The 25,751-nt window shown below is 40.1% G+C and overlaps 3 protein-coding genes across 54 annotated transcripts in view; 2 read left to right on the plus strand and 1 right to left on the minus strand.

Moving 5' to 3' along the window:
* nrxn2b (neurexin 2b) overlaps positions 1 to 25,751 on the plus strand; it is a 479,676-nt gene that overhangs the window by 421,825 nt on the left and 32,100 nt on the right. For 41 of the 52 annotated variants that reach the window (XM_087259563.1, XM_087259583.1, XM_087259567.1 and 38 more), the window contains 3 exons: positions 1,872 to 2,053; positions 11,017 to 11,188; positions 17,085 to 17,174. In XM_087259563.1, coding sequence (XP_087115689.1) covers positions 1,872 to 2,053; positions 11,017 to 11,188; positions 17,085 to 17,174 — 444 coding nt within the window. The remainder of the gene's footprint in view (positions 1 to 1,871; positions 2,054 to 11,016; positions 11,189 to 17,084; positions 17,175 to 25,751) is intronic. The other 11 variants (XM_087259577.1, XM_087259588.1, XM_087259581.1 and 8 more) reach the window with 1 other exon arrangement.
* alpk1 (alpha kinase 1) overlaps positions 1 to 25,751 on the minus strand; it is an 859,869-nt gene that overhangs the window by 274,929 nt on the left and 559,189 nt on the right. The window lies entirely within an intron of this gene.
* Positions 11,692 to 16,333, plus strand: LOC147835853 (uncharacterized). The gene is made up of 4 exons (XM_087260095.1): positions 11,692 to 11,708; positions 11,816 to 14,837; positions 15,066 to 15,874; positions 16,039 to 16,333. The coding sequence occupies exons 1-2, from the start codon at positions 11,692 to 11,694 to the stop codon at positions 13,704 to 13,706; spliced, it is 1,908 nt and encodes a 635-aa protein (XP_087116221.1). The 3' UTR covers positions 13,707 to 14,837; positions 15,066 to 15,874; positions 16,039 to 16,333.

Genomic DNA, 25,751 nt, shown 5'->3' on the forward strand with positions numbered 1-25,751 from the left:
TTGTTTCTCGTGTTGTAAATGAACAATGATTAATGAAGAGTATATTGTATGGAGACACACCTCTGCTGAAGCTTCATGCTCCGTGTATCTTTTGGTCATTTGATTTTCATTTTCGAAACCATTGGATATTGAAAGACGAGAAGGTCCGTGTACGTTGCGTTCATTCGATTTTTGATCTTAAACGAAATTTTAAAAACGAGGAAACAGCTGTTTTTTAAAATCACAAAAAAAAATAATCACAAAATACAGATATTTTGTACTCGACATTAATCCAGCGAAAGTCTCGAAAGGAAAGCTTGCTGCGTGAGAGAAAATGTGTGTGTGTTTTCCAATGAACTCTTATTCTGGCCCTGCTTACAACTATAAAAATAAAAACTAAACAATAAAAAACACTATCATAATAATAATAATAATTATTATTATTATTATTATTATTATTATATAGGCCTAGCTTGGAAACAATCGTGCAAACCAAGTGCTGCTCGCAAATCTTTTGCTCAGTAACAGGTGCATAGCAGCAAATTTGGCGGCGAACTATAACAGTAATGATAAATTGTAATTATAAATGTCTAATAATACTGCTAATATATTATATTAAATATAATATATTAAATGCCTGGGTGCTGATCCGCAGAGGACGAGGACTACAGGACTGTTATTTTGAGGGCGACGTCAGGAGCCCAGATTTGATTGACCAATCAGAGGAAATGGGCGTTTCAGAACCGCCTACATGTGGATAATGAATTTTAAAGTCATTTATCTATTTTCCTAAACTAAACCAAAAAAAGAAAATCGAGCCAAAATCAGTTATTTAATTTTTTTGTAGCCAAATAAAAAATGAAAAACGGCCGTTTCCTCGTTTTTAAAATTTCGTTTAAGATCAAAAATCGAATGAACGCAACGTACACGGACCAGAGAAGCAGGCCATTTTTTATTTTCATTTTTATATCCAAAAGTGAATATTGAAATGTGATGCGTTTTTCTTTTTCATTGTGGAAAACGGAAAAGCAAAATTCAAAAATAACAAAAAATTAAATCAGCAGAAAACAAAAATGAATAAATGCTTGTGTTCTATATTGCAAAACCAGACTCAATAACAGTGATGCAATGCTGCCACACACAGGCTAGCCTACTATAGGCTATCATTTACCCAATTAATAATGTTATAAGAGGTGTTTGACTGTGATAACGGGATCTTCTTAAGACATGTTTTCCTCATTTAGGCCGGTTATATTTATAATGTTGTATATATAATATATTATTATTATTTTATTTTTGTTGTTACATAGCAGCATTTTTAATGGAACAACTCAAGCTTTTCTTCGGTTTTGTGTTCTGCTGATTTTATTTTTTTCATTGGAAATAAAACTTGAAAATCAAATCATTTTTGAATTGTGCTTTTCTGTTTTTCACCATGAAAAAGAAAAACGGCTCGCATTTCAATATTCACCTTTAAATCTGAAAACCAAAATAATAAACAGCTCGCTTCTCGTCTTTCAACATCCAACAGTTCCTAAAATGAAACCCAATGACTGAAAGACACACGGACCCTTCATCAGTTCAGCTCATCTCAGACATTTACTCCACTGTCCACACACCTGTGTGTATACAGCCTGCAGAGCCCAGTGTTAGGAGAGTGCTCTGAGCGTCCGCACTGCAGATGGAGGTGTGTGTGTGTGTGTGCTCAGCGTCACCTCATTACAGGAGCACAGATGCCGTGACCTTCAGCTCATCACGCACACAGACACATATAGACAGTCACAAACACACACACACTCAGCGCTGCTACAGTCACTGTTTCCTAAGTGTGTGTGTGTGTACAGACCCGCACTAATGTTCTCTCTCTCTCTTTCTCTGTGTGTGTGTGTCAGCTGGGACTACCTACATCTTCGGCCGGGGAGGAGCCCTCATCACCTACACCTGGCCGCCGAATGACCGTCCCAGCACGCGGGCGGACCGGCTGGCAGTGGGCTTCAGCTCGCAGCTTAAGGAGGCGGTGCTGGTGCGGGTGGAGAGCGCCAAGGGGCTCGGAGACTACCTGGAGCTGCACATCGTAAGAGCAACCTGGGGGTGGAGCTGGGGGAGGGAATGTGGGAGGGGCTCGGGAACTACGTGGAGATGGATGTCTTAAGAGCAATCCAGGGGCTGGGGGCAGGGAATTACTCAGTGATCTTTGTTTAAGGGTGGTGCTTATTGACTTATGTATGTTTGAAGGCATGAATGAAAGGGGTGTGGGACTGGAGGAGGGAGGACCATACAGTGACAGATGTGTGTTTGAGGGAGGGGCTTACAGTGACTGGTGTATGTTTGAGGGAGGGGCTTACAGTGACTGGTGTATGTTTGAGGGAGGGGCTTACAGTGACTAGTGTATGTTTGAGGGAGGAGCTTACAGTGACTAGTGTATGTTTGAGGGAGGAGCTTATAGTGACTGGTGTGTGTTTGAGGGAGGGGCTTATAGTGACTGGTGTATGTTTGAGGGAGGGGCTTACAGTGACTGGTGTATGTTTGAGGAAGGGGCTTACAGTGACAGATGTGTGTTTAAGGGAGGGGCTTACAGTGACTGGTGTATGTTTGTGGGAGGGGCTTACAGTGACTGGTGTATGTTTGAGGGAGGGGCTTACAGTGACTGGTGTGTGTTTGCGGGAGGGGCTTACAGTGACTGGTGTATGTTTGAGGGAGGGGCTTACAGTGACTGGTGTGTTTGTGGGAGGGGCTTACAGTGACTGGTGTATGTTTGAGGGAGGGGCTTACAGTGACTAGTGTGTTTGTGGGAGGGGCTTACAGTGACTGGTGTATGTTTGAGGGAGGGGCTTACAGTGATTGCTGTGTGTTTGTGGGAGGGGCTTACAGTGTTGGGTGTATATTTGAGGAAGGAGGTTATAGTCACTGGTGTATGTTTGAGGGAGGAGCTTACAGTGACTGGTCTGTGTTTGAGGGAGGGGCTTACAGTGATTGGTCTGTGTTTGAGGGAGGGGCTTACAGTGACTGGTCTGTTTTTTGGGGAGGGGCTTAGAGTGATTGGTCTGTGTTTGAGGGAGGAGCTTACAGTGACTGGTCTGTGTTTGGGGGAGGGGCTTACAGTGACTGGTCTGTGTTTGGGGGAGGGGCTTACAGTGATTATGGTTTACGGTTACAGCATTTGAAGTTGTTTTGGAATATGAAGCAATTAAGTGTTGATGTTAAATCAAAAGTAATTCACAAATAATTTATCATATACTTGAGATGATTTAATGACAATAATTCTCTACATTTACAACTGAATTAATTACAAATAACTGTATAAAATGATAAAACCTGAAATGATAAAACATTTCGTCACCGTGTAATTATAATGTTCTCTGTGTTCTGAATGATTTTGAGATATTGAGCTTCAAAGTTTTTGCATTGCATAGCAAACAGCATGTGTGTAACATTTGTTTATTAAATAAAAAGTCTTAAAATGTAAACAACTTATTTAAAAAAAAACATCCCATAATGCAAATAAGTTGTCAATAAGTAGTAATGTCAATAACTCAGTTTTGACAGAATTGTCAGATAGAACCTTATAATTCTAATGTGAAGATATGATATGAATTGTACCCAGCTTAAATTTAAAATTAAAGTTACCAGAGGTAGAAGGAGAGACACGGGAGGGAGACAGAGAGCAGTCCCAGACAATAGCCTGATTGCAGTCAGAGAAGATTCCAGAGGAGGAGAGGAGCAGAGCAGGAAAGCGTGGAGACAGAAACCCCAAAGTCCACACACCGGGCCCTGATCTCATCAGTATCTGCCTTTGGGAACTGTGTGATCCTTCTTTGGTTAAAAAGACAGAAACAAATGCAAATCATTTAGACTCTTACATGTGCCAGCACCTGCTCATTTCAGTGTGTGCTGAGTTGAGGAGATTCTGCAGGAGAGTGTGTGAAGCACACACACACACACACACACACACACACACACACACATCCTCCATCTGTAAACCAACGCTTCGACTCTGAGCTTCTGAGTTAACATGCTGCTGAGTTTATATTTGCTTTCTCTTAAAAACAGTGAAAACGTGAATATCACACACACACACACACACACACACACACACCATAGACTGATATTAATGAAGCACAATAGCAGCTGCAGTGGCAGATGGTGTGTGTGTGTGTGTGTGTGTGTGTGTGTGTGTGTGTGTGTGTGTGTGTGTGTGTGTGTGTGTGTGGGTGTGTGTTGGGTTCTGCTGAGGACCATATTGTGTAAATTTGGTATGACTGGTGACAGGAAGAGGTCTATATCTGTGTCTGTTTGTCTGTCTCTCTCACTCTCTCCCTCTTATTGTGTGTGTGATGGACAGATTGAGAGTCTCAGGCTGTTGTGTGTGTGTGTGTGTGTGTGTGTGTGTGAGAGTGAAGGTGTGCGGTGATTAATCTGTGTGCTGGTGTCTGGAGGGGAACGCAATTAATTCTACCCTGTGTGGGAGGAAACACTTTGAGCCCTCAAGAAACACACACACACAAACACACACACACACACACACACACACTCACACACACACACACTCAGCCCTATGTTCTCCAGTTTTGGTTTCAGAAAGGAGGACATCGTTATGAAGAATAAAAGTGAAGCAGGTCAGATGTGTGGATCTCTCTGCTCTCCACAGAAGTTTCCACAGGCCTTAATTCAGGAACAGGTTTTCAGGGATCAGTGTGTTTCCAGCAGATGTGTGCTCTAGTTAAGCATAAACTCGAGCAGCACTGTACAGTTACAACACATCAGGTGATGCTGCCTACAATACAGAAAAACAAAACGTCAATAAAATCTGTTCATTCCTAATCACATTAAACTCAATTGCAAATATATTTATATTAGTATTACTGTTAGTCAGTGTGATGTGATGTGGGTTGGTCAGTGTGATGTGGGTTGGTCAGTGTGATATGATGTGGGTTGGTCAGTGTGTTGGTCAGTGTGATGTGGGTTGGTCAGTGTGATGTGATGTGGGTTGGTCAGTGTGTTGGTCAGTGTGATGTGGGTTGGTCAGTGTGATGTGATGTGGGTTGGTCAGTGTGATGTGATGTGGGTTGGTCAGTGTGATGTGATGTGGGTTGGTCAGTGTGATGTGGGTTGGTCAGTGTGATGTGATGTGGGTTGGTCAGTGTGATGTGATGTGGGTTGGTCAGTGTGATGTGATGTGGGTTGGTCAGTGTGATGTGATGTGGGTTGGTCAGTGTGATGTGATGTGGGTTGGTCAGTGTGATGTGATGTGGGTTGGTCAGTGTGATGTGATGTGGGTTGGTCAGTGTGATGTGGGTTGGTCAGTGTGATGTGATGTGGGTTGGTCAGTGTGATGTGGGTTGGTCAGTGTGATGTGATGTGGGTTGGTCAGTGTGATGTGATGTGGGTTGGTCAGTGTGATGTGATGTGGGTTGGTCAGTGTGATGTGGGTTGGTCAGTGTGATGTGATGTGGGTTGGTCAGTGTGATGTGATGTGGGTTGGTCAGTGTGATGTGATGTGGGTTGGTCAGTGTGATGCGGGTTGGTCAGTGTGATGTGATGTGGGTTGGTCAGTGTGATGTGATGTGGGTTGGTCAGTGTGATGTGGGTTGGTCAGTGTGATGTGATGTGGGTTGGTCAGTGTGATGTGATGTGGGTTGGTCAGTGTGATGTGATGTGGGTTGGTCAGTGTGATGTGATGTGGGTTGGTCAGTGTGATGTGGGTTGGTCAGTGTGATGTGGGTTGGTCAGTGTGATGTGGGTTGGTCAGTGTGATGTGATGTGGGTTGGTCAGTGTGATGTGATGTGGGTTGGTCAGTGTGATGTGATGTGGGTTGGTCAGTGTGATGTGGGTTGGTCAGTGTGATGTGATGTGGGTTGGTCAGTGTGATGTGATGTGGGTTGGTCAGTGTGATGTGATGCGGGTTGGTCAGTGTGATGTGGGTTGGTCAGTGTGATGTGATGCGGGTTGGTCAGTGTAATGTGGGTTGGTCAGTGTGATGTGATGTGGGTTGGTCAGTGTGATGTGATGTGGGTTGGTCAGTGTGATGTGATGTGGGTTGGTCAGTGTGATGTGATGTGGGTTGGTCAGTGTGATGTGGGTTGGTCAGTGTGATGTGATGTGGGTTGGTCAGTGTTATGTGATGTGGGTTGGTCAGTGTGATGTGGGTTGGTCAGTGTGATGTGATGTGGGTTGGTCAGTGTGATGTGATGTGGGTTGGTCAGTGTGATGTGGGTTGGTCAGTGTGATGTGATGTGGGTTGGTCAGTGTGATGTGGTGCGGGTAGGTCAGTGTGATGTGGGTTGGTCAGTGTGATGTAATGCGGGTTGGTCAGTGTGATGTAATGCGGGTTGGTCAGTGTGATGTGATGTGGGTTGGTCAGTGTGATGTGATGTGGGTTGGTCAGTGTGATGTGGGTTGGTCAGTGTGATGTGATGTGGGTTGGTCAGTGTGATGTGGGTTGGTCAGTGTGATGTGGGTTGGTCAGTGTGATGTGATGTGGGTTGGTCAGTGTGATGTGGGTTGGTCAGTGTGATGTGGGTTGGTCAGTGTGATGTGATGTGGGTTGGTCAGTGTGATGTGATGTGGGTTGGTCAGTGTGATGTGGGTTGGTCAGTGTGATGTAATGCGGGTTGGTCAGTGTGATGTAATGCGGGTTGGTCAGTGTGATGTGATGTGGGTTGGTCAGTGTGATGTGATGTGGGTTGGTCAGTGTGATGTGGGTTGGTCAGTGTGATGTGATGTGGGTTGGTCAGTGTGATGTGATGTGGGTTGGTCAGTGTGATGTGGGTTGGTCAGTGTGATGTGATGTGGGTTGGTCAGTGTGATGTGATGTGGGTTGGTCAGTGTGATGTGATGTGGGTTGGTCAGTGTGATGTTATGTGGGTTGGTCAGTGTGATGTGGTGTGGGTTGGTCAGTGTGATGTGGGTTGGTCAGTGTGATGTGATGTGGGTTGGTCAGTGTGATGTGATGTGGGTTGGTCAGTGTGATGTGATGTGGGTTGGTCAGTGTGATGTGATGTGGGTTGGTCAGTGTGATGTGATGTGGGTTGGTCAGTGTGATGTGATGTGGGTTGGTCAGTGTGATGTGGGTTGGTCAGTGTGATGTGATGTGGGTTGGTCAGTGTGATGTGATGTGGGTTGGTCAGTGTGATGTGGGTTGGTCAGTGTGATGTGGGTTGGTCAGTGTGATGTGATGTGGGTTGGTCAGTGTGATGTGATGTGGGTTGGTCAGTGTGATGTGATGTGGGTTGGTCAGTGTGATGTGGGTTGGTCAGTGTGATGTGATGTGGGTTGGTCAGTGTGATGTGATGTGGGTTGGTCAGTGTGATGTGATGTGGGTTGGTCAGTGTGATGTGATGTGGGTTGGTCAGTGTGATGTGATGCGGGTTGGTCAGTGTGTTTGTGTAAGCTGGTGATGAATGGTTCCTCCAGAGTGAGCCGTTCCTCCACATTCTCTCATTATTCTCCGACTGACGCTTCTGTGCTGTAGGTCACTCACTAGTGAGCATCTGGGCATCTGTGTAATCTTTCTCTAGTCAATTAGAAGGCAAGCGTGCTGTGTGTGTCTGAATGCTGGATGATCCTCACACTGATGGATGACCGAGCTCTCAGAGCTACAGGAAAAATCACACTCATTAATTCGTTCAGCCGCAACGACAGCCTGTAACAGATAAACGATAACAATTACAGATAACCTGTTAAAGACAGACCTGCTGTGAGCTACAAGGCTGTTAATCAATAATACACGCTTCTGTTGTAGTCATTAGCATGCCGTGTTTTCTTCTTCATTACTGCATCGCCACTCCAGTCCACCATCACATGAGGCTGATCACACTCAAATAATGACCAGCTCCTGGAGAAACCACATGACCAGTTCAGACACAAGTAAACAAATAGAACCTTGAAGAAGCGCTGTGTGTGTGTGTGTGTGTGTGTGTGTGTGTGTGTGTGTGTGTGTGTGTGTGTGTGTGTGTGTGTGTGTGTGTGTGTGTGTGTGTGTGTGTGTGTGTGTGTGTGTTGAGGAGAATAAAGACTGATCTCACTGACAGACAGATCTGCAGGTTCTAGCCGTCATGAACAATCATACACTCGCTCACATCTGCAGAGAACACCTACCACACACACACACACACACACACAAGCAGATGCATGAATAGAGCCGTAGAGAGATGATATTAGACAGACTGCTGCATGGAGAGAGCAGCTGATCCTCCATCAGTGTTTCTCATCTTCTGTTCACATGAGGTGATGAGATGAAGGAGCTCAGCTTTCCACTCCCGCACACACTGAAAACACACACAACACATGCTTGTTGCCCAATGAAAACACACACTCACTCAACACACTGAACACACACACACACACACTCGACAGCACATTGAAAATCCTCCTCGTGTTTCCTCTGCTCAGCCCTTCAGGATTGAGGGGGAGATGTGAGGATGGAGGAGCTGAATGAAGTGATCGTGTATATCCTGCGTTCCCTTTAGCATGACAGAGTAAGTGTGATCTGCTCTTGGTCATTATTGAGACTGGAGGAAGCAGATCTGGAGGACTGACAGTGATGCGGAGCAGAGTAACGTGTGCCGGAGGCTCTTTATACTGCTGTAAATGAGGACGAGTTCAGTGCAGTGAGTGAACCGTGGCCCTCCGCAGAGCCCGATCACTCAGTTTCACAGCTGCAGATGTTCAGTGGTGAAACTGCACACCGCCGGCAGCCATGTTGGATCTCAGAGCCGCTTTCTCAATGTGACAGGCAGAAGTAATCAAACGAGCCGCTCTAATTGGCTGCTCTGAGCCTCCTGACACTCAGCGTCAGTATCAGAGAAGAAACACTCCATCATGAGCCACACACACACACACTATCAACAGGATTCAGCACACACACACACTTCTGTCTGTGTGTGCTCACAGGGCTGTAATAGGGGAGAAATCCAGCCATTTAGCATGTATACACACAAACACACACACAGACAGACAGACACAAAACATGCTAAACACTCATCCATACACTAACTCTCAAACATACACACACAGCACAGTCACACTCCTGGACACACACACACACACACAGAGTGTAATAATAACCCCCCTCCCACACACACACACACACACTCACAACATTGTCAAAATGCAAAATGTGTTGTCTGTGTTTGTGTGAGAGATGATGTCTGCTGTCTGTCTGATCGCTCATCTTTTAATTAACGCTCTCACTGCTGTAAGCTAATGATGGAGCACTTTAATTAGATTATAATTAACTGCTGAGCTTCATCTCTACAAAGACCACCGGAGGGAGACGAGCAGGAGACACTGACACACACACAGACAGACAAAGACACACACTTAACTAATACACACACACATAAGAAAACACAGACAGACACACACACACACACACACACACACACACACACACACACACAACCAATAAAACACACTCACATTTACTAAACACAGACAGACACATGCACTACAACACATGCAACCAGATACACCAAAACACAGAGACACACACTTAGACAAACACGCACACACACACACACATTTTAATTTTTTAGTTTTTGTGTGTACCTCAGAGATTTTGCTCCATATTGTCATGATAGCATCACACAGTTGCTGCAGATTTGTCAGCTGCACATCCATGATGCCAATCTCCCGTTCCACCACATCCCAAAGCTGCTCTATTGGATTGAGCTCTGGTGACTGTGGAGGCCATTTGAGTACAGTGAACTCATCGTCATGTTCATCAGTCTGAGATGATTGAGCTTTATGACATGCTGCGTTATCCTGCTGGAAGTAGCCATCAGAAGATGGAGACACTGTGCTCATAAAGGGATGGACATGGTCAGCAGCAATACTCAGGTAGGCTGTGGCGTTGATGCTCAATTGGTACTAATGGACCCAAAGAAAATCTCCCCCACACCATTACACCACCACCACCAGCCTGAACCGCTGATACAAGGCAGGATGATCCATGCTTTCATGTTGTTGAGCCGAGCATCTGAATGTGTCAGCAGAAATGGAGACTCATCAGAGCAGCAACGTTTCTCCAATCTTCTATTGTCCAGTTTTGGTGAGTCTGTGTGAATTGTAGCCTCAGTTTCCTGTTCTTAGCTGACAGGAGCGGCACCCGGTGTGCTCTTCTGCTGCTGTAGCCCATCCGCCTCAAGGTTGGCCGTGTTGTGTGTTCAGAGATGCTCTTCTGCAGAGCTCGGTTGTAACGAGTGCTTATTTGAGTTACTGTTGCCTTTCTATCAGCTGGAACCAGTCTGGCCATTCTCCTCTGACCTCTGGCCTCATCAACAAGGCATTTGCGCCCACAGAACTGCCGCTCACTGGATATTTCCTCTTTGTCGGAGCATTCTCTGTAAAGCCTAGAGATGGTTGTGCGTGAAAATCCCAGTAGATCAGCAGTTTCTGAAATACTCAGAGCAGCCCGTCTGGCAGCAACAACCATGCCATGTTCAAAGTCTCTTAAATCCCCTTTCTTCCCCATTCTGAAGCTCGCTTTGAACTGCAGCAGATCCTCTTGACCATGTCTACATGCCGAAATGCAGTGAGCTGCTGCCATGTGATTGGCTGATTAGAAATGTGCATTAACGTGCAGTTGAACAGGTGTACCAAATAAAGTGGCCGGTGAGTGTATGTATAGAAATTTTTTAGTCTTATTTCTTATTATTGAGTTTGATTATGGGCGGGGCTTTCTGTTTGATTGACAGTATGTGGGTGAACACAATCATTGTGAGTGAATGTGTGAGTAATTGAGCTCGATCACCACCAGTAAACAAAACTATCTTACACTTTGTCTGTTTAGTGGCTAATTTAGAGGTGTGGCATCAAACCCCACCCCTAAACCTAACTGTCAGTGAGGGAGAAGCTACTCTTAGTAGATTTATTTAGAAGAATTTATATGAATTAACCACACATCAGGAAGTTGTGAATGAGTGTAAGATAGTGCTGGAGGGATCAGAGAATCAGACTCAGTCTGGAAGAATCATGAATGTCAATCTGTTCATTATATGTGACTGACCATGTGTGTGTGTGTGTGTGTCCGTCAGGAGCGCGGGAGGGTCGGCGTGATCTTTAACGTGGGAACGGACGACATCGTGATCGAGGAGAGCGGCGTGATGGTCAGCGATGGGAAATATCATGTGGTCAGATTCACACGCAGCGGTGGAAACGCAACACTACAGGTGGACAATCTGCCCGTGATCGAGCGCTTCCCGGCGGGTGAGGACACACACACACACACACACACACACACTCGCTCTAGCAGGAAGATGTTTTCTGTGCTCAGATGTTATTATGAACACTTACTGTGTTTCCTAGAAGCAGATATACACACTCCAGCTCAGTGTTTATAAGCGCTGACTCGGTTCAAGCTCATTTGATTCAGCTGAATGTTGATTCAGTTCAGTTCAATGTTTATCCAGATCACTGCTGACTGAGGTAATTTAATTTGATTCATCTGAATATTGATTCAGTTAATTTCTTTTGATTCATTTGAGTGTTGATCCAGTTCAATTCAGTTTTGATTCTTTTCAGTGTTCATTCAATTAATTTTATCGTTGATTCAGTTCAATTCCATGCTTTTCCAGTTCAGTGTTGATTCAGTTAATTTCATTTGAGTGTTTATGTAGTTATCTCCAGTGTTGATTCTGTTCAGTGTTGATTCATTTCAGTGTTGATTCAGTTAATGTCAGTGTTGATTCAGTTATCTTCAATGTTGATTAATGTCAGTGTTGATTCTGTTGAGCGTTGATTCATTTCAGTGTTGATTCTGTTAATGTCAGTGTTGATTCAATTAATGTCAGTGTTGATTCAGTTTGGTGTTGATTCATTTCAGTGTTGATTCAGTTCGGGGTTAATTCATTTCAGTGTTGATTCAGTTAATGTAAGTGTTGATTCAGTTAATGTCAGTGTTGATTCAGTTAATGTAAGTGCTGATTCAGTTAATGTCAGTGTTTATTCAGTTAATATAAGTGCTGATTCAGTTAATGTCAGTGTTGATTCAGTTAATGTCAGTGTTGATTCAGTTAATGTAAGTGCTGATTCAGTTAATGTCAGTGTTTATTCAGTTAATATAAGTGCTGATTCAGTTAATGTCAGTGTTGATTCAGTTAATGTCAGTGTTGATTCAGTTAATGTAAGTGCTGATTCAGTTAATGTCAGTGTTGATTCAGTTAATGTAAGTGCTGATTCAGTTAATGTCAGTGTTGATTCAGTTAATGTCAGTGTTGATTCATTTAATGTCAGTGTTGATTCAGTTAATGTAAGTGCTGATTCAGTTAATGTCAGTGTTGATTCAGTTAATGTCAGTGTTGATTCAGTTAATGTAAGTGCTGATTCAGTTAATGTCAGTGTTGATTCAGTTAATGTCAGTGTTGATTCAGTTAATGTCAGTGTTGATTCAGTTAATGTCAGTGTTGATTCAGTTAATGTAAGTGCTGATTCAGTTAATGTTAGTGTTGATTCAGTTAATGTTAGTGTTGATTCAGTTAATGTCAGTGTTGATTCAGTTAATGTCAGTGTTGATTCAGTTAATGTAAGTGCTGATTCAGTTAATGTCAGTGTTGATTTAGTTAATGTAAGTGCTGATTCAGTTAATGTCAGTGTTGATTCAGTTAATGTCAGTGTTGATTCAGTTAATGTCAGTGTTGATTCAGTTAATGTAAGTGTTGATTCAGTTAATGTCAGTGTTGATTCAGTTAATGTAAGTGTTGATTCAGTTAATGTAAGTGCTGATTCAGTTAATGTCAGTGTTGATTCAGTTAATGTAAGTGTTGATTCAGTTAATGTAAGTGTTGATTCAGTTAATGTCAGTGTTGATTCAGTTAATGTAAGTGCTGATTCAGTTAATGTCAGTGTTGATTCAGTTAATGTCAGTGTTGATTCAGTTAATGTCAGTGCTGATTCAGTTAATGTCAGTGTTGATTCAGTTAATGTAAGTGCTGATTCAGTTAATGTCAGTGTTGATTCAGTTAATGTCAGTGTTGATTCAGTTAATGTAAGTGCTGATTCAGTTAATGTCAGTGTTGATTCAGTTAATGTCAGTGTTGATTCAGTTAATGTCAGTGTTGATTCAGTTAATGTCAGTGTTGATTCAGTTAATGTAAGTGCTGATTCAGTTAATGTCAGTGTTGATTTAGTTAATGTAAGTGCTGATTCAGTTAATGTCAGTGTTGATTCAGTTAATGTCAGTGTTGATTCAGTTAATGTAAGTGCTGATTCAGTTAATGTCAGTGTTGATTCAGTTAATGTAAGTGCTGATTCAGTTAATGTCAGTGTTGATTCAGTTAATGTCAGTGTTGATTCAGTTAATGTAAGTGCTGATTCAGTTAATGTCAGTGTTGATTTAGTTAATGTAAGTGCTGATTCAGTTAATGTCAGTGTTGATTCAGTTAATGTCAATGTTGATTCAGTTAATGTCAGTGTTGATTCAGTTAATGTCAGTGTTGATTTAGTTAATGTAAGTGTTGATTCAGTTAATGTAAGTGCTGATTCAGTTAATGTCAGTGTTGATTCAGTTAATGTCAGTGTTGATTCAGTTAATGTCAGTGTTGATTTAGTTAATGTAAGTGTTGATTCAGTTAATGTAAGTGCTGATTCAGTTAATGTCAGTGTTGATTCAGTTAATGTCAGTGTTGATTCAGTTAATGTCAGTGCTTTTTCAGTTAATGTCAGTGTTGATTCAGTTAATGTCTGTGTTGATTCAGTTAATGTCAGTGTTGATTCAGTTCGGTGTTGATTCATTTCGGTGTTGATTCAGTTTGGTGTTGATTCATTTCAGTGTTGATTAAGTTAATGTCTTTAGGTTGATTTTAGTGTGTGTTTGTGAGTGTGTGTATTCATCTGTTTGTGTGTGTGCGTGTATGTTCTAAAGGTTCTAAGTATACACACATCTGTGTGTGTGTGTGTGTGTGTTGTCTCTGTGGTGTGTGATGTGGGAGCAGCAGTAGATCAGGCTGGAGAAATATAAATATCCAGTGACCCAGTTAGCGCAGTGTGTGTGTGTGTTTGTGTGTGTGGGTATGTGTGCACTGCTTCTCCTGCTGGAGCAATGGGGTTCTGCAGTCTCAGATGTGTGTGTGCGTGTGTGTGTGTGTGTGTGCGCGTGGCTCACTGAAGCTCCAGTGTTTCATCATTCTGCCTTCACTAATAGACTAATGCTGGAATCAGCTCATGGCGGCGTTACGCTGTTGCCATGGAGACAAACTCCTCTCCGTTTGAACTGTGAGCTGAAAGCCTGTAATTACGGTAATTCTGTTTATGCGCACAGAGTCAGCGTGATTAGACGAGGAGAAACAGCTCACACTACTGCACAGGGCACATCTATTAGTTTAACTGTGTGTGTGTGTGTGTGTGTGTGTGTGTGTGTGTGTGTGTGTGTGTGTGTGTGTGTGTGTACGTGCGTGTGCATGTGTGTGTGTGCGTGTGTGTTTGTAAGTGCATGTGTTATGTTCTCAATGTGTGCAACAACATAACATATGCAAACTTACACACACACACACACACACACATTCTCTCACACACACTTGTAAACTGCTGGTCTGCTGCAGCAGAGCGATGCTGCTGCAGAGGATTGTGGGTAGAGATGCACATGTGGGTTTTGATTAGATCATTTGCAGTCAAGCTGCAGGAGCAATTAAGAGTCAGTCGCTCTTTACCACTGACTTCATTAGAGAGAGAGAGAGAGAGCAGCAGCTAATTAAAAACTGACGAGTCTGACTTCACTGCAACGCCAACTCTCACACAGCAAACTACAGGCAGAGAGATACAGAGAGAGGAGGATGGCAAAATACAGCTGTTGATTAGTGAAATCTCGGTATATGAGATGTAAACCAGAACATAACATGAACATAGCCAGAACACAATCAGAGTATAACTATAACACAGCCAGAACATAATCAGAATATAACTATAACATAGCCAGTACACAATCAAAATATAACTATAACATAGCCAGAATATAAATATAACATAGCCAAAATATAACTATAACATAGCCAGAACATAATCAGAATATAACTATAACAGCCAGAATATAACTATAGCATAGCCAGAACATAATCAGAATATAACTATAACAGCCAGAATATAACTATAGCATAGCCAGAACATAATCAGAATGTAACTAGAACATAGCCAGAATATAACTATAACATAGCCAAAATATAAACTTAACATAGCCAGAACATAATCAGAGTATAACTATAACATAGCCAGAATATAACTATAACATAGCCAGAACATAATCAGAGTATAACTATAACATGACCAGAATATAACTATAAAATAGTCAGAATATAACTATAACATAGCCAGATCATAATCAGAGTATAACTATTACATAGCCAGAATATAACTATAACATAGCCAGAACACAATCAGCATATAACTATAACATAGCCAGAATATAACTATAACATAGCCAGAACATTATCAGAGTATTACTATAACATAGCCAGAATATAACTATAACATAGCCAGAACATTATCAGAGTATAACTATAACATAGCCAGAATATAACTATAACATAGCCAGTACACAATCAAAATATAACTATAACATAGCCAGAATATAAATATAACATAGCCAAAATATAACTATAACATAGCCAGAACATAATCAGAATATAACTATAACAGCCAGAATATAACTATAGCATAGCCAGAACATAATCAGAATATAACTATAACAGCCAGAATATAACTATAGCATAGCCAAAATATAAATATAACATAACCAGAACATAATCAGAGTATAACTATAACATAGCCAGAATATAACTATAACATAGCCAGAATACAACTATAACATAGCCAGATCATAATCAGAGTATAACTATAACATAGCCAGAATATAACTATAACATAGCCAGAATACAACTATAACATAGCCAGAACATAATCAGAGTATAACTATAACATAGCCAGAATATAACTATAACATAGCCAGAACATAATCAGAGTATAACTATAACATAGCCAGAATATAACTATAACATAGCCAGAACATAATCAGAGTATAACTATAACATAGCCAGAACATAACTATAACATAGCCAGAACATAATCAGAGTATAACTATAACATAGCCAGAACATAATCAGAATATATCTAGAACATAGCCAGAATATTATGATAACATAGGCAGAATATAACTATAACATAGCCAGAACATAATCAGAGTATAACTATAACATAGCCAGAACATAATCAGAATATAACTATAACATAGCCAGAATATAACTATAACATAGCCAAAACATAATCAGAGTATAACTATAACATAGCCAGAACATAATCAGAATATATCTAGAACATAGCCAGAATATTATGATAACATAGCCAGAATATAACTATAACATAGCCAGAACATAATCAGAGTATAACTATAACATAGCCAGAACATAATCAGAATATATCTAGAACATAGCCAGAATATAACTAGAACATAGCCAGACCAAACCCTGAACATAGCTAGAACATAACCCTAGGATTCGTGCAAACTAAACAAACTCACATTCTTGTGTGTGTGTGGGTGTGGGTGTGTGTGTGGGTGTTTACTGTCATAATTCCATCAAATAACATTTGATTTGATTTACATTTGTTGTGTTTTCATGTACCTGTAGAGTTTTGGGAAATGCGTTATTCAGCATGTTGTGTCTATTTTCTTCATCTTACAGCATTCTGCAGGAGTAACCCCATGGACAAGAGTTATGTTTGAGGATGAGAACGATCAGTGTGTGTTCTTACTCTGAGCTGAAACTGAAAACATCTTCCTGCCCTCTCTCTCTCTCTCTCTCTCTCTCTCTCTCTCTCTCTCCTTCATTGACTGACATCAACACCTTTCTAATGTCTTTCTCCTGAAGAGCTGCAGTGTTTTGTGTGTCTCCTGCACTCCTGCTGTACTGCAGTTTGTGTGTTTCTAATCTCCAGCCTCTAAACGGACTCATAAATCTGCTTAACTCCTGTTTTAAACCAGAGTTGACTGTCTAACCATTAAACAGAAGCCTCGAGGGTGCTAAATCTGATCGTAAAGTTCATAACCTGCTGGCGCTCTCTCTAACCTTGACCTTTGACCTTCCTGATTGTAACCTGTTGAATCTGTTTGTTCTTCAAGGGAACTTTGATAGTGAGCGGCTGGCTATTGCTAGGCAAAGAATCCCGTATCGACTCGGTCGGGTAGTTGACGAATGGCTACTCGACAAAGGTAATTAAACAGCACTAATGAACTACGCTCTGTCTAATGACGCTAACATAACAGCGCTCTGGAGATAGTGCAGGCCCAAAGACGCAGAAACTAAACCCGCTACATTCAACCCTGCTCAGTTTGAGCTCATATAGATACATTTATGTGGACATATATGGCCTCATTCTGATGACTGATAGACAACAAATACAACATATACAGATTCAATACATACACTTGAAGATCAAATCATTAAAATGACATATGTGCAGTTTATTAAAATAATATATGCAGTTTATTAAAATAGTATATGCAGTAAAATTATTAAAATAATTTAATAAATGCAGTATATTAAAATAACATATGCAATATAATTAAAATTAATATATGCATTTTGTTAAAATAATGTAATATATACAGTTTATTAAATTATTATATCATACACAGTTTATAAAATAATATATGCAGTTTATTAAAATAGTATATGCAGTAAAATTATTAAAATAATTTAATAAAAGCAGTATATTAAAATAATATATGCAATATAATAAAAAATAATATATGCATTTTATTAAAATAATGTAATATATACAGTTTATTAAATTATTATATGCAGTAAAATTATAAAATAATGTAATATATGCAGTATATTAAAATAATATATGCAGTGTAATTAAAAATAATATATACATTTTATTAAAATAATGTAATACAATGTAACAGTTTATTAAATTATTATATCATACGAAGTTTATAAAATAATATATGCAGTTTTTATTCTTATATGCAGTTTATTAAATAATATATGCAGAAAAATTATTAAAATAATTTAATATATGTAGTATATAAAAATAATATCTGCAATATAATTAAAATAATATATGCAGTTTATTGAAATAATAAATGCAGTTTAATAAATTATTATAATATATGCAGTTTGTTAAAATAATATATGCAGTTTAATAAAATAATTTATGCATTATATTTTAATAAATAGTATATGCAGTTTATTAAAATTATATAATATATGCAGTCAATTAATAAAATAATATATACTGTAAAATATTTTTTAAAAATGTATTCGGTTTATTATATTAATGTATGAAGTTGAAGATAAAGTTGTTTAAAGTTATGCAAATTTTAACTGGTTTAATTTGCAACACTTGTTTTTTTTTCATCTTAAATATTCAATAAGCAGCACAAAACTATGATTTATTACTGTGACTTAAATTGCATTTAAAGGGGCAGTTCACCCAAAAATTAACATACCTCATCAGTTACTCTCACTCAGGTGACTGTAAACTTTTATGAGTTTCTATCTTCTGTCGAACACAAATAAGATAATCTGAAGAATGCTGGAGGAACAGACATTGACATCCATAATAGAAAAAAAAACACTGAAAATCAATCACTGGAAATCATTGGGCTTCATTTTAATGATCTAGGTATGAAGTCTAGGCTCATGGTGCACAAGCATTAAGAGTGTGTCTGAATCCACTTTTGCTCATTTAAGGATGATAAGATAATCACTAGAGAGAAAACAGTTAAACAGAGCATCTGCAGCGCAAGGATAAAGAACGAGCCTCCTCCATTCAGCCTCTTTACTTTACTCCTTTACTTTGGTGGAGTGAGGAAACTGTGGAAACTCACTCCACTGAACACATCCATCAGCCCATATATTTAATCTCCTTTGTTAAGAGCAGAGATTTGTGTCTAAACTATTTCTAGATTGAGCTCTGATCTCCAGCAGAGGAATAAATGAACAATAATAATGAAGTGTGCTCAGTAGACTGAGTTATATCCAAACACACGTCCTGTTCTTATCCACATATGCTGATGCAGACGCCTCCAAAACCCCACAGCTGGACACATCTACACTTGTGTTTATTAAAGTCAATAATACTGCTAATAATAATAACATTACGCAGATGCAGATCATCATCAATAAACTGAAGAAGCCCTCAATTCCTCATCTCCTTTAATCATTACAGGATGTGTGTTGCTGATCATCCTGTGTGTGTTCAGCAGTGTGTGAGTGTTTAGAGCTGCATAGACACATAACTAACGCGCTCTGCTGAACTTTAGAGCAGCTTTTAGTTGGTCAATGGCGTCGTCTATTTCAGCTCCTCAAAACAGCAGTGCTCCAACATTGTGCCTTAACACACCTCCTCTACAGACCAGCACACGCATGAGTCCACAGAGTGACACAGATGGATTTACTATTTAAACAAGGTGGAGCAAAACAAGAATATGACTAGTGCACTGGTCTGAAAATAGCAACACATCACACCAAACACGTCTTGCACCTTACTGCGCCAGGTGTATGATAGAGCCCTGTGTCTGTTTCTCCAGCATTCTTCACAGTATCTTCCTCTGTGTTCAACAGAGGAACCACATGACAGCAGAATCTTCATATTGTTGGGTGTATTGTCCCTTTAAGACTCGCTTAACCTGAAGAAAGAGTCAGCCATTTTGTATATGCAGTGTGTAAGCAGCCATCATCTGCTCTGTGTGTGCACACACACTGATATCAGTCAGCCGCAGACATGAGCTTGTGTGATTTGCATAGATGACCATATTTGGGTGTTGTGAATTTGAATTAATGTCAAGGCGTGTGACGGACTGCACTTCTCCAGAGCTTTAACCTGAGCTTATAACCCTTCATAACCTCCCTGTGTGCTGATCGACCTCAGTTAAAGGGACTCTATCTCAGTGCTTGACCACCGCTAAATTCACCACGCTAACCCCTCTGAGCAGACGCTTCCTGCTAGATGCTACATCACTTCCTGTGCGGTATTAGTTCTACTTCCTGTTAGACGCTAATTCACTTCAGTTTCTATTAGTCAATAGTGAATGTCCTGTAACATTCTAGTTCATTTCTTCTTAGCTGCTAGTTCACCTCCTATTAGCTGCTAATTCAATTCCTGTTAGCCACTAGTTCCCTTCCCCACTAGTTAATTTCCTGATAGCCATTAGTTCATATCCTGTTAGCTTCTAGTACGCTTACTGTTTCATTTCCTGTTAGATGCTAGTTCACTTGTTGGTTACTAGTTCACTTCCTATTAGCTGCTAATTCACTTCTTGTTAGCCACTAGTTTCCTACCTATATTCCTACCTATTGCTAATTTTCTTCCTGTAAGCTACTAGTTTATTTCCTATTAGCTGTTAATTCACTTCCTGTTAGCCGCTAGTTTACTTCCCATTAGCTGCTTATTCATTTCCTGTCGGCCACTAGTTCACTTCCTATTAGCTGCTAATTTACTTCCTGTTAGCCACTAGTTCACTTCCTATTAGCTGCTAATTCACTTCCTATTATCCACTAGTTCACTTCCTATTAGCTGCTAATTGCTATTATCCACTAGTTTACTTCCCATTAGCTGCTTATTCATTTCCTGTAGCCACTTGTTCACTTCCTATTAGCTGCTAATGCACTTCGTGTTAGCTGCTAGTTCACATCCTAATAGCTGCTACTTTATTTCCCGTTAGCCACTAGTTCACTTCCTATTAGCTGCTAATCCATTTTCTGTTAGCCACTAGTTTACTTCCTATTAGTTGCTAATTTACTTCCTGTTAGCCATCAGTTCACTTCCTATTAGCTGCTAATCCATTTCCTGTTATCCACTAGTTTACTTCCTATTAGCTGCTAATTCACTTCTTATTATCCACTTGTTCACTTCCTAATAGCTGCTAATTCCTGTTAGCCACTAGTTCACTTCCTGTTAGCTGCTACTTTATTTCCCGTTAGCCACTAGTTCACTTCCTATTAGCTGCTAGTTAATTTCTTGTTAGCCACTAGTTTACTTCATATTAGCAGCAAATTCACTTCCCATTAGCCACTATTTCACTTCCTATTTGGTGCTTATTCACTTCATGTTAGCCACTATTTTACTTCCTATTAGCTGATAATTAACTTCCTGTTAACCACTATTTCACTTACTGATAGTGGCTTGCTCACCTCACCAATAGTTCACTTCCTGTTAGCCTCTAGTTCACTTATTATTAACCGCTAGTGAATTTCCTGTTACATTCTAAGTCACTTATTCTTAGCTTCTAGTTCACTTTCTATTAGCTGCTAATTCATTTCCTGTTAGCCACTAGATCACTTCCCCACTAGTTAATTTCCTGAAAGCCATTAGTTCATATTCTGTTAGCTTCTAGTACACTGTCTGTTAGCCTCTATTTTATTTCCAGTTAAATGCTAATTCACTTCTTGTTAGCAGGTAGTTCACTTACTATGAGTAAGTTTCCTGTTAGATAGTAGTTTAGCTCTTCTTAGCTGCTAGTTTACTTCCTGTTAGCCACTAGTTCAAATTCTATTAGTTGCTAATTCACTTCCCGTTAGCCGCTAGTTTTCAGAGTGCGTGTGCAGATTGTCATCATGAATGTTATCAGAAGAGTTATTGATCCTGTATTGACCCCGGGGGGTGTGTCTGCTCTAAGGGTTAACGGAGGATTTACTGACAGGAAAACAAACGCAGAAGTGAGCTAACCTTCGCCTCAACGCTCCGCTAAACCCTGAGGGCTGATGCTCTCTTCACCAAGCTGAAGCCCTCAGTCATAAACCTGTTTCTAAATGCACATAACTGAACCCAGATCAGACCAATACTGCGCATTAACCATTAAACAGCGCCGAACTAACCCACGCTCCAACCAATCGCAGAGGCTCGATTCTGTGCCTGGAGATTCTGCTGAGCGAATCAAACCCATTGAAGGAGTTGTTTTGGATCGTCTGCGGAGAGAATAAGGTCCCTTTAACATCTGGATGTCTGAGAGTATATGATTCAGTGTGTGAACCCTCATCTGTCTGTCTGTCTGTCCTTTTCACACTGTGTGCCGTGAGATGTAAAGCTACATGACGTAAACCTGGATCCGTGATTCATCATTCTGCTCTAATTCTGAATCATCAGTAGCAGGGAAGTGAATCTTCAGAGTTCACAATAAAATTAATTCATTAAAATTGCCGAAAGTGAATCAGTGGCGTTTCCGTCCAGACATTAGAGTGGCCGAGTCTAGGATTGGTGAACGAGTAAACAAGGCAGCATAATGAGGTCATGTGTGATGTCTGATGTGTCATGAGACTATTTGTTAAAAATATTTGGGAATTAAGAGATTTTTATTCAGAATTTCCACCAAATCCTGGTTAATTTAGTAATATTGAAATGATCTAATACACTTCTCCATGTCAACTGAAGAAGACTGAAATTCTACAATAACATCTCCAATGCTAATTTTGTGCATTTCAGTCTAGTTGTTAGAGTGGTCGTCCGTAGTATTGGTAACCTAGCAACCTATAGTAAATAAGGCAAGAGTAATATTGCTATTTCATGAGTTTATTTGGCAACTAATTTTTCTGAATAAAGTCATTTTTATTTACAATTTGGCATTTACAACACATCTAGGTTAATTTAATAATATTACAATGATCAAATACACACATCCGAGTCAGTTTAGCAAGGCTAAAACCCCAAATACAAATGATGTGCATTTCTATCACATGTTGTTAGAGTGGCCGACTGTAGTATTGGTAACCTAGCAACCAACAGTAAACAAGGCTAGCATAATGAGGTCATGTTCAATGTGTCACAAGATTATTTGTCAAAAATATGTGTAAATTAAGAGACTTTTATTCAGAATTTCCACCAAAGATCAAAAAAAGAATCTAATACACTTCTCCACATCAACTAAATAAGACTGAAAGTTTACAATAACATCTCAAATGCTAATTATGTGCATTTTCTTCTAGTTGTTAGAGTGGTCGACTGTAGTATTCGTAACCTGGCAACCAATAGTAAATAGCGCAAGTGCTATTTTATGAGTTTATTAAGCTTTTTTTCCGAATTAGAGGATGTTTATTTACAATTTGGCATTTACGACACATCCAGGTTAATTTAATAATAGTCAAATGATCAAATACACACATCCAAACCAACTTAGCAAGGCTAAAATTACAGCATAAAACAAATGCAAATGTTGCACACTTCCATCACGTTGAAAGAGTGGCCGACTGTAGTATTGGTAACCTAGCAACCAAGAGTAAACAAGACAAATGTAATGGAGTCACATGGGGGTGATGTTCAATACATTAGAGCTTATTCATCAAATGCATTTCCATCTCCAATTATTTACATTAAACTTTTTTTCTCAAAAGTCAGCAAACGTAAGAACTGTTGCGAATCAAGGAATTCGTATTCGAAATTTGGCATTTCCATCATTGGTTTCTCATGCAATACTTCAAAATGTGTATTAACACAGGCTGATAAAACCCCAGCTAATGACAATAATTGAAGGAAATACAGAACGTACTGTCATCTTTAATCCTACAGGAGAATGTTGGAGAACACTTTCAACAAAAGCAATGTTTTTGTCATGTGCTGCAGATCCTGCTTCTGCAACATCTTCAACATTCAGGATATACATTTTGGAGTTTTCTTTTATTTCATTTAATCTCTTTGCTTATATATATATATATTTTTAAATGTGTTTATCTCCACGTGTGCAGCTCTTTTTATTTAGTTTTGGCCAAGACAGCAAGTGTGTGATGCTCAAGAGCCGAGTCTTTTCTCACAAGCGGGAGAGTTACGGTGTGGAGAAGCCCCAAAGAAGCGGCTCACCCAGACTGCTGATGCCCAGAGTCAAGCATGGGGGGTCACTGATGGTTTGAGCTATATATCATGTCATTCCCATGCCCAATACTGGTGCTAGATGGGTGCTACGTCACTGCCAATGACCACCCAACCATTCTGGAGGACCATGTAACCCAATGGGTCAAACACTGTATCCTGAAGTGGGTAGTGTGTATCAGGATGATAATGCAGCAATACACACGGCAGCACTGGAGACAGAGTGGTTTGATGAACATGACAGTGAAGTTAAACATCTCCCATGGCCTGCACAGTACCCAGAGCTAAACATTATTGAGACACCTGGGATGTTTTGGAGGAGCGAGTCCAGCAGCATATGTAGTGGCCTGAACACTATTCTGAAGAAGAACAGCTCAGAATCCCTCTGGCCGCTGTGCAGGACTCCTATCTGTCATTCTCAACACCAGCTGATGCAGACCCGACTCTATATTAATCAGTTATTGTGCTCTAAAACCAGGAGTTATTGAAGAATAACATTTCTAGGAGTGTCACAAGTGACCAATCAGAATCAGACATTCCAGAGTCCTGTAATAATGTTTTATAAACTGGTCAAATATGAGGATGTGTATTAGTAACATTTCCCCTGTTCAATAGACGTGTGTCTACATCACGTGTAATAGTCTGGACATACACACACACACAGGATTACTCTGGTAAACTCTTGACGTTGACTGTGATCACACAGAGCGTTCCAGAGCGCCGGTGCTGTCAGAGTTATAAATTCAAGATGGCAGCAGCTGAATGAAGAGGAAAAGAAGCCTTTAACAGCTCAAATGTCTCTCTTTCTGTGTGTGTATGTGTCTAAACATCCCGCAAGAGAAACACAGGCCGAGATTACAAACAGCCGCAGCGCATTGATTTCTTCTGTGCTGTTTATTTCTGCTGCTGAAGAAAGACCTCAGCGGGAAACACTGGCGCAGAACACATTTGTTTTACAGCAGAACTGCGTCTAAATCACGCCGCCTCTGCTCCGTTTCAACACTTTTTCTCTTTTAAATGACTCCAGAGAGAAACAGCGCTGGCTTTTCTATTAGACAGACTCTGGAGAGATCAATCCTGTCCTGCAGAAACACACTGGACTCCTGACTGAAGCATCATCCGTCTCAACACATCATTTACACTCAGTGTGTAATGTGCATCTACAGTTTCCCCAATCTCTGTTCAACTGAGAGAAGAGTTGTTCAACACATCTCCAATCATAATAGTGTTAATAACTCATCTCTAATCACTGATTTATTTTATCTTTGTCATGATGACAGTAAATAATATTAGACTAGATGTTCTTCAAGACTCTAGTGTTCAGCTTACAGTGACATTTAAAGGCTTCACTAGGGTAATCAGGCGAGTCACTAGACAACAGAAACAGGGCTGTGTGACATTGGTAAACACTGGCATCGCCATATTTAGTTTTTCTGCATCAAATATTGGGAGATGAATATAATATCACAGGATGACTCTATTCAGAAAAGTCATAATCATACATTAATGGTGTTGATTTTGTAGGCTAGTGAATCTGCATCAAAATAATAATCAAATGACGAGCATAAATGAATAACATAGAACAAATATATGCATGACTGTTTCCTGGCAGTGGAATGTGCAGTCTGACTGTACTGAGACACAAACATCAACTAATCTAATGTGAAATAACACTATATATGTATCCTCTTAAGGCCCGGGCTGTTTTTACATGTGTTTTTATTTCTCTTTGCTATTTGTGCTTATTGAAATTTAAATTTAAAAAAAATACTGTGTCATCTTTTTATATGACATACTTTTAGAGTAAATTATGCTCACCTATGTGGACTCGTGGCCTGAATTTAGATTAAACACTTTTTCCTGACTGTTTTTAATGCGTTAATAAAACATACATATTTTTTGAACGTGTTTTGACTGTCAGAGAGTTGAAAACAACCTGTTTTGCCCATTTTGGACAGTTAAAATAGTGTTTGGGACA

Source organism: Danio rerio, chromosome 7 (genome assembly GCF_052040795.2).
Source record: "Danio rerio strain M-AB ecotype USA chromosome 7, GRCz13ab, whole genome shotgun sequence".
NCBI lineage: Eukaryota > Metazoa > Chordata > Actinopteri > Cypriniformes > Danionidae > Danio > Danio rerio.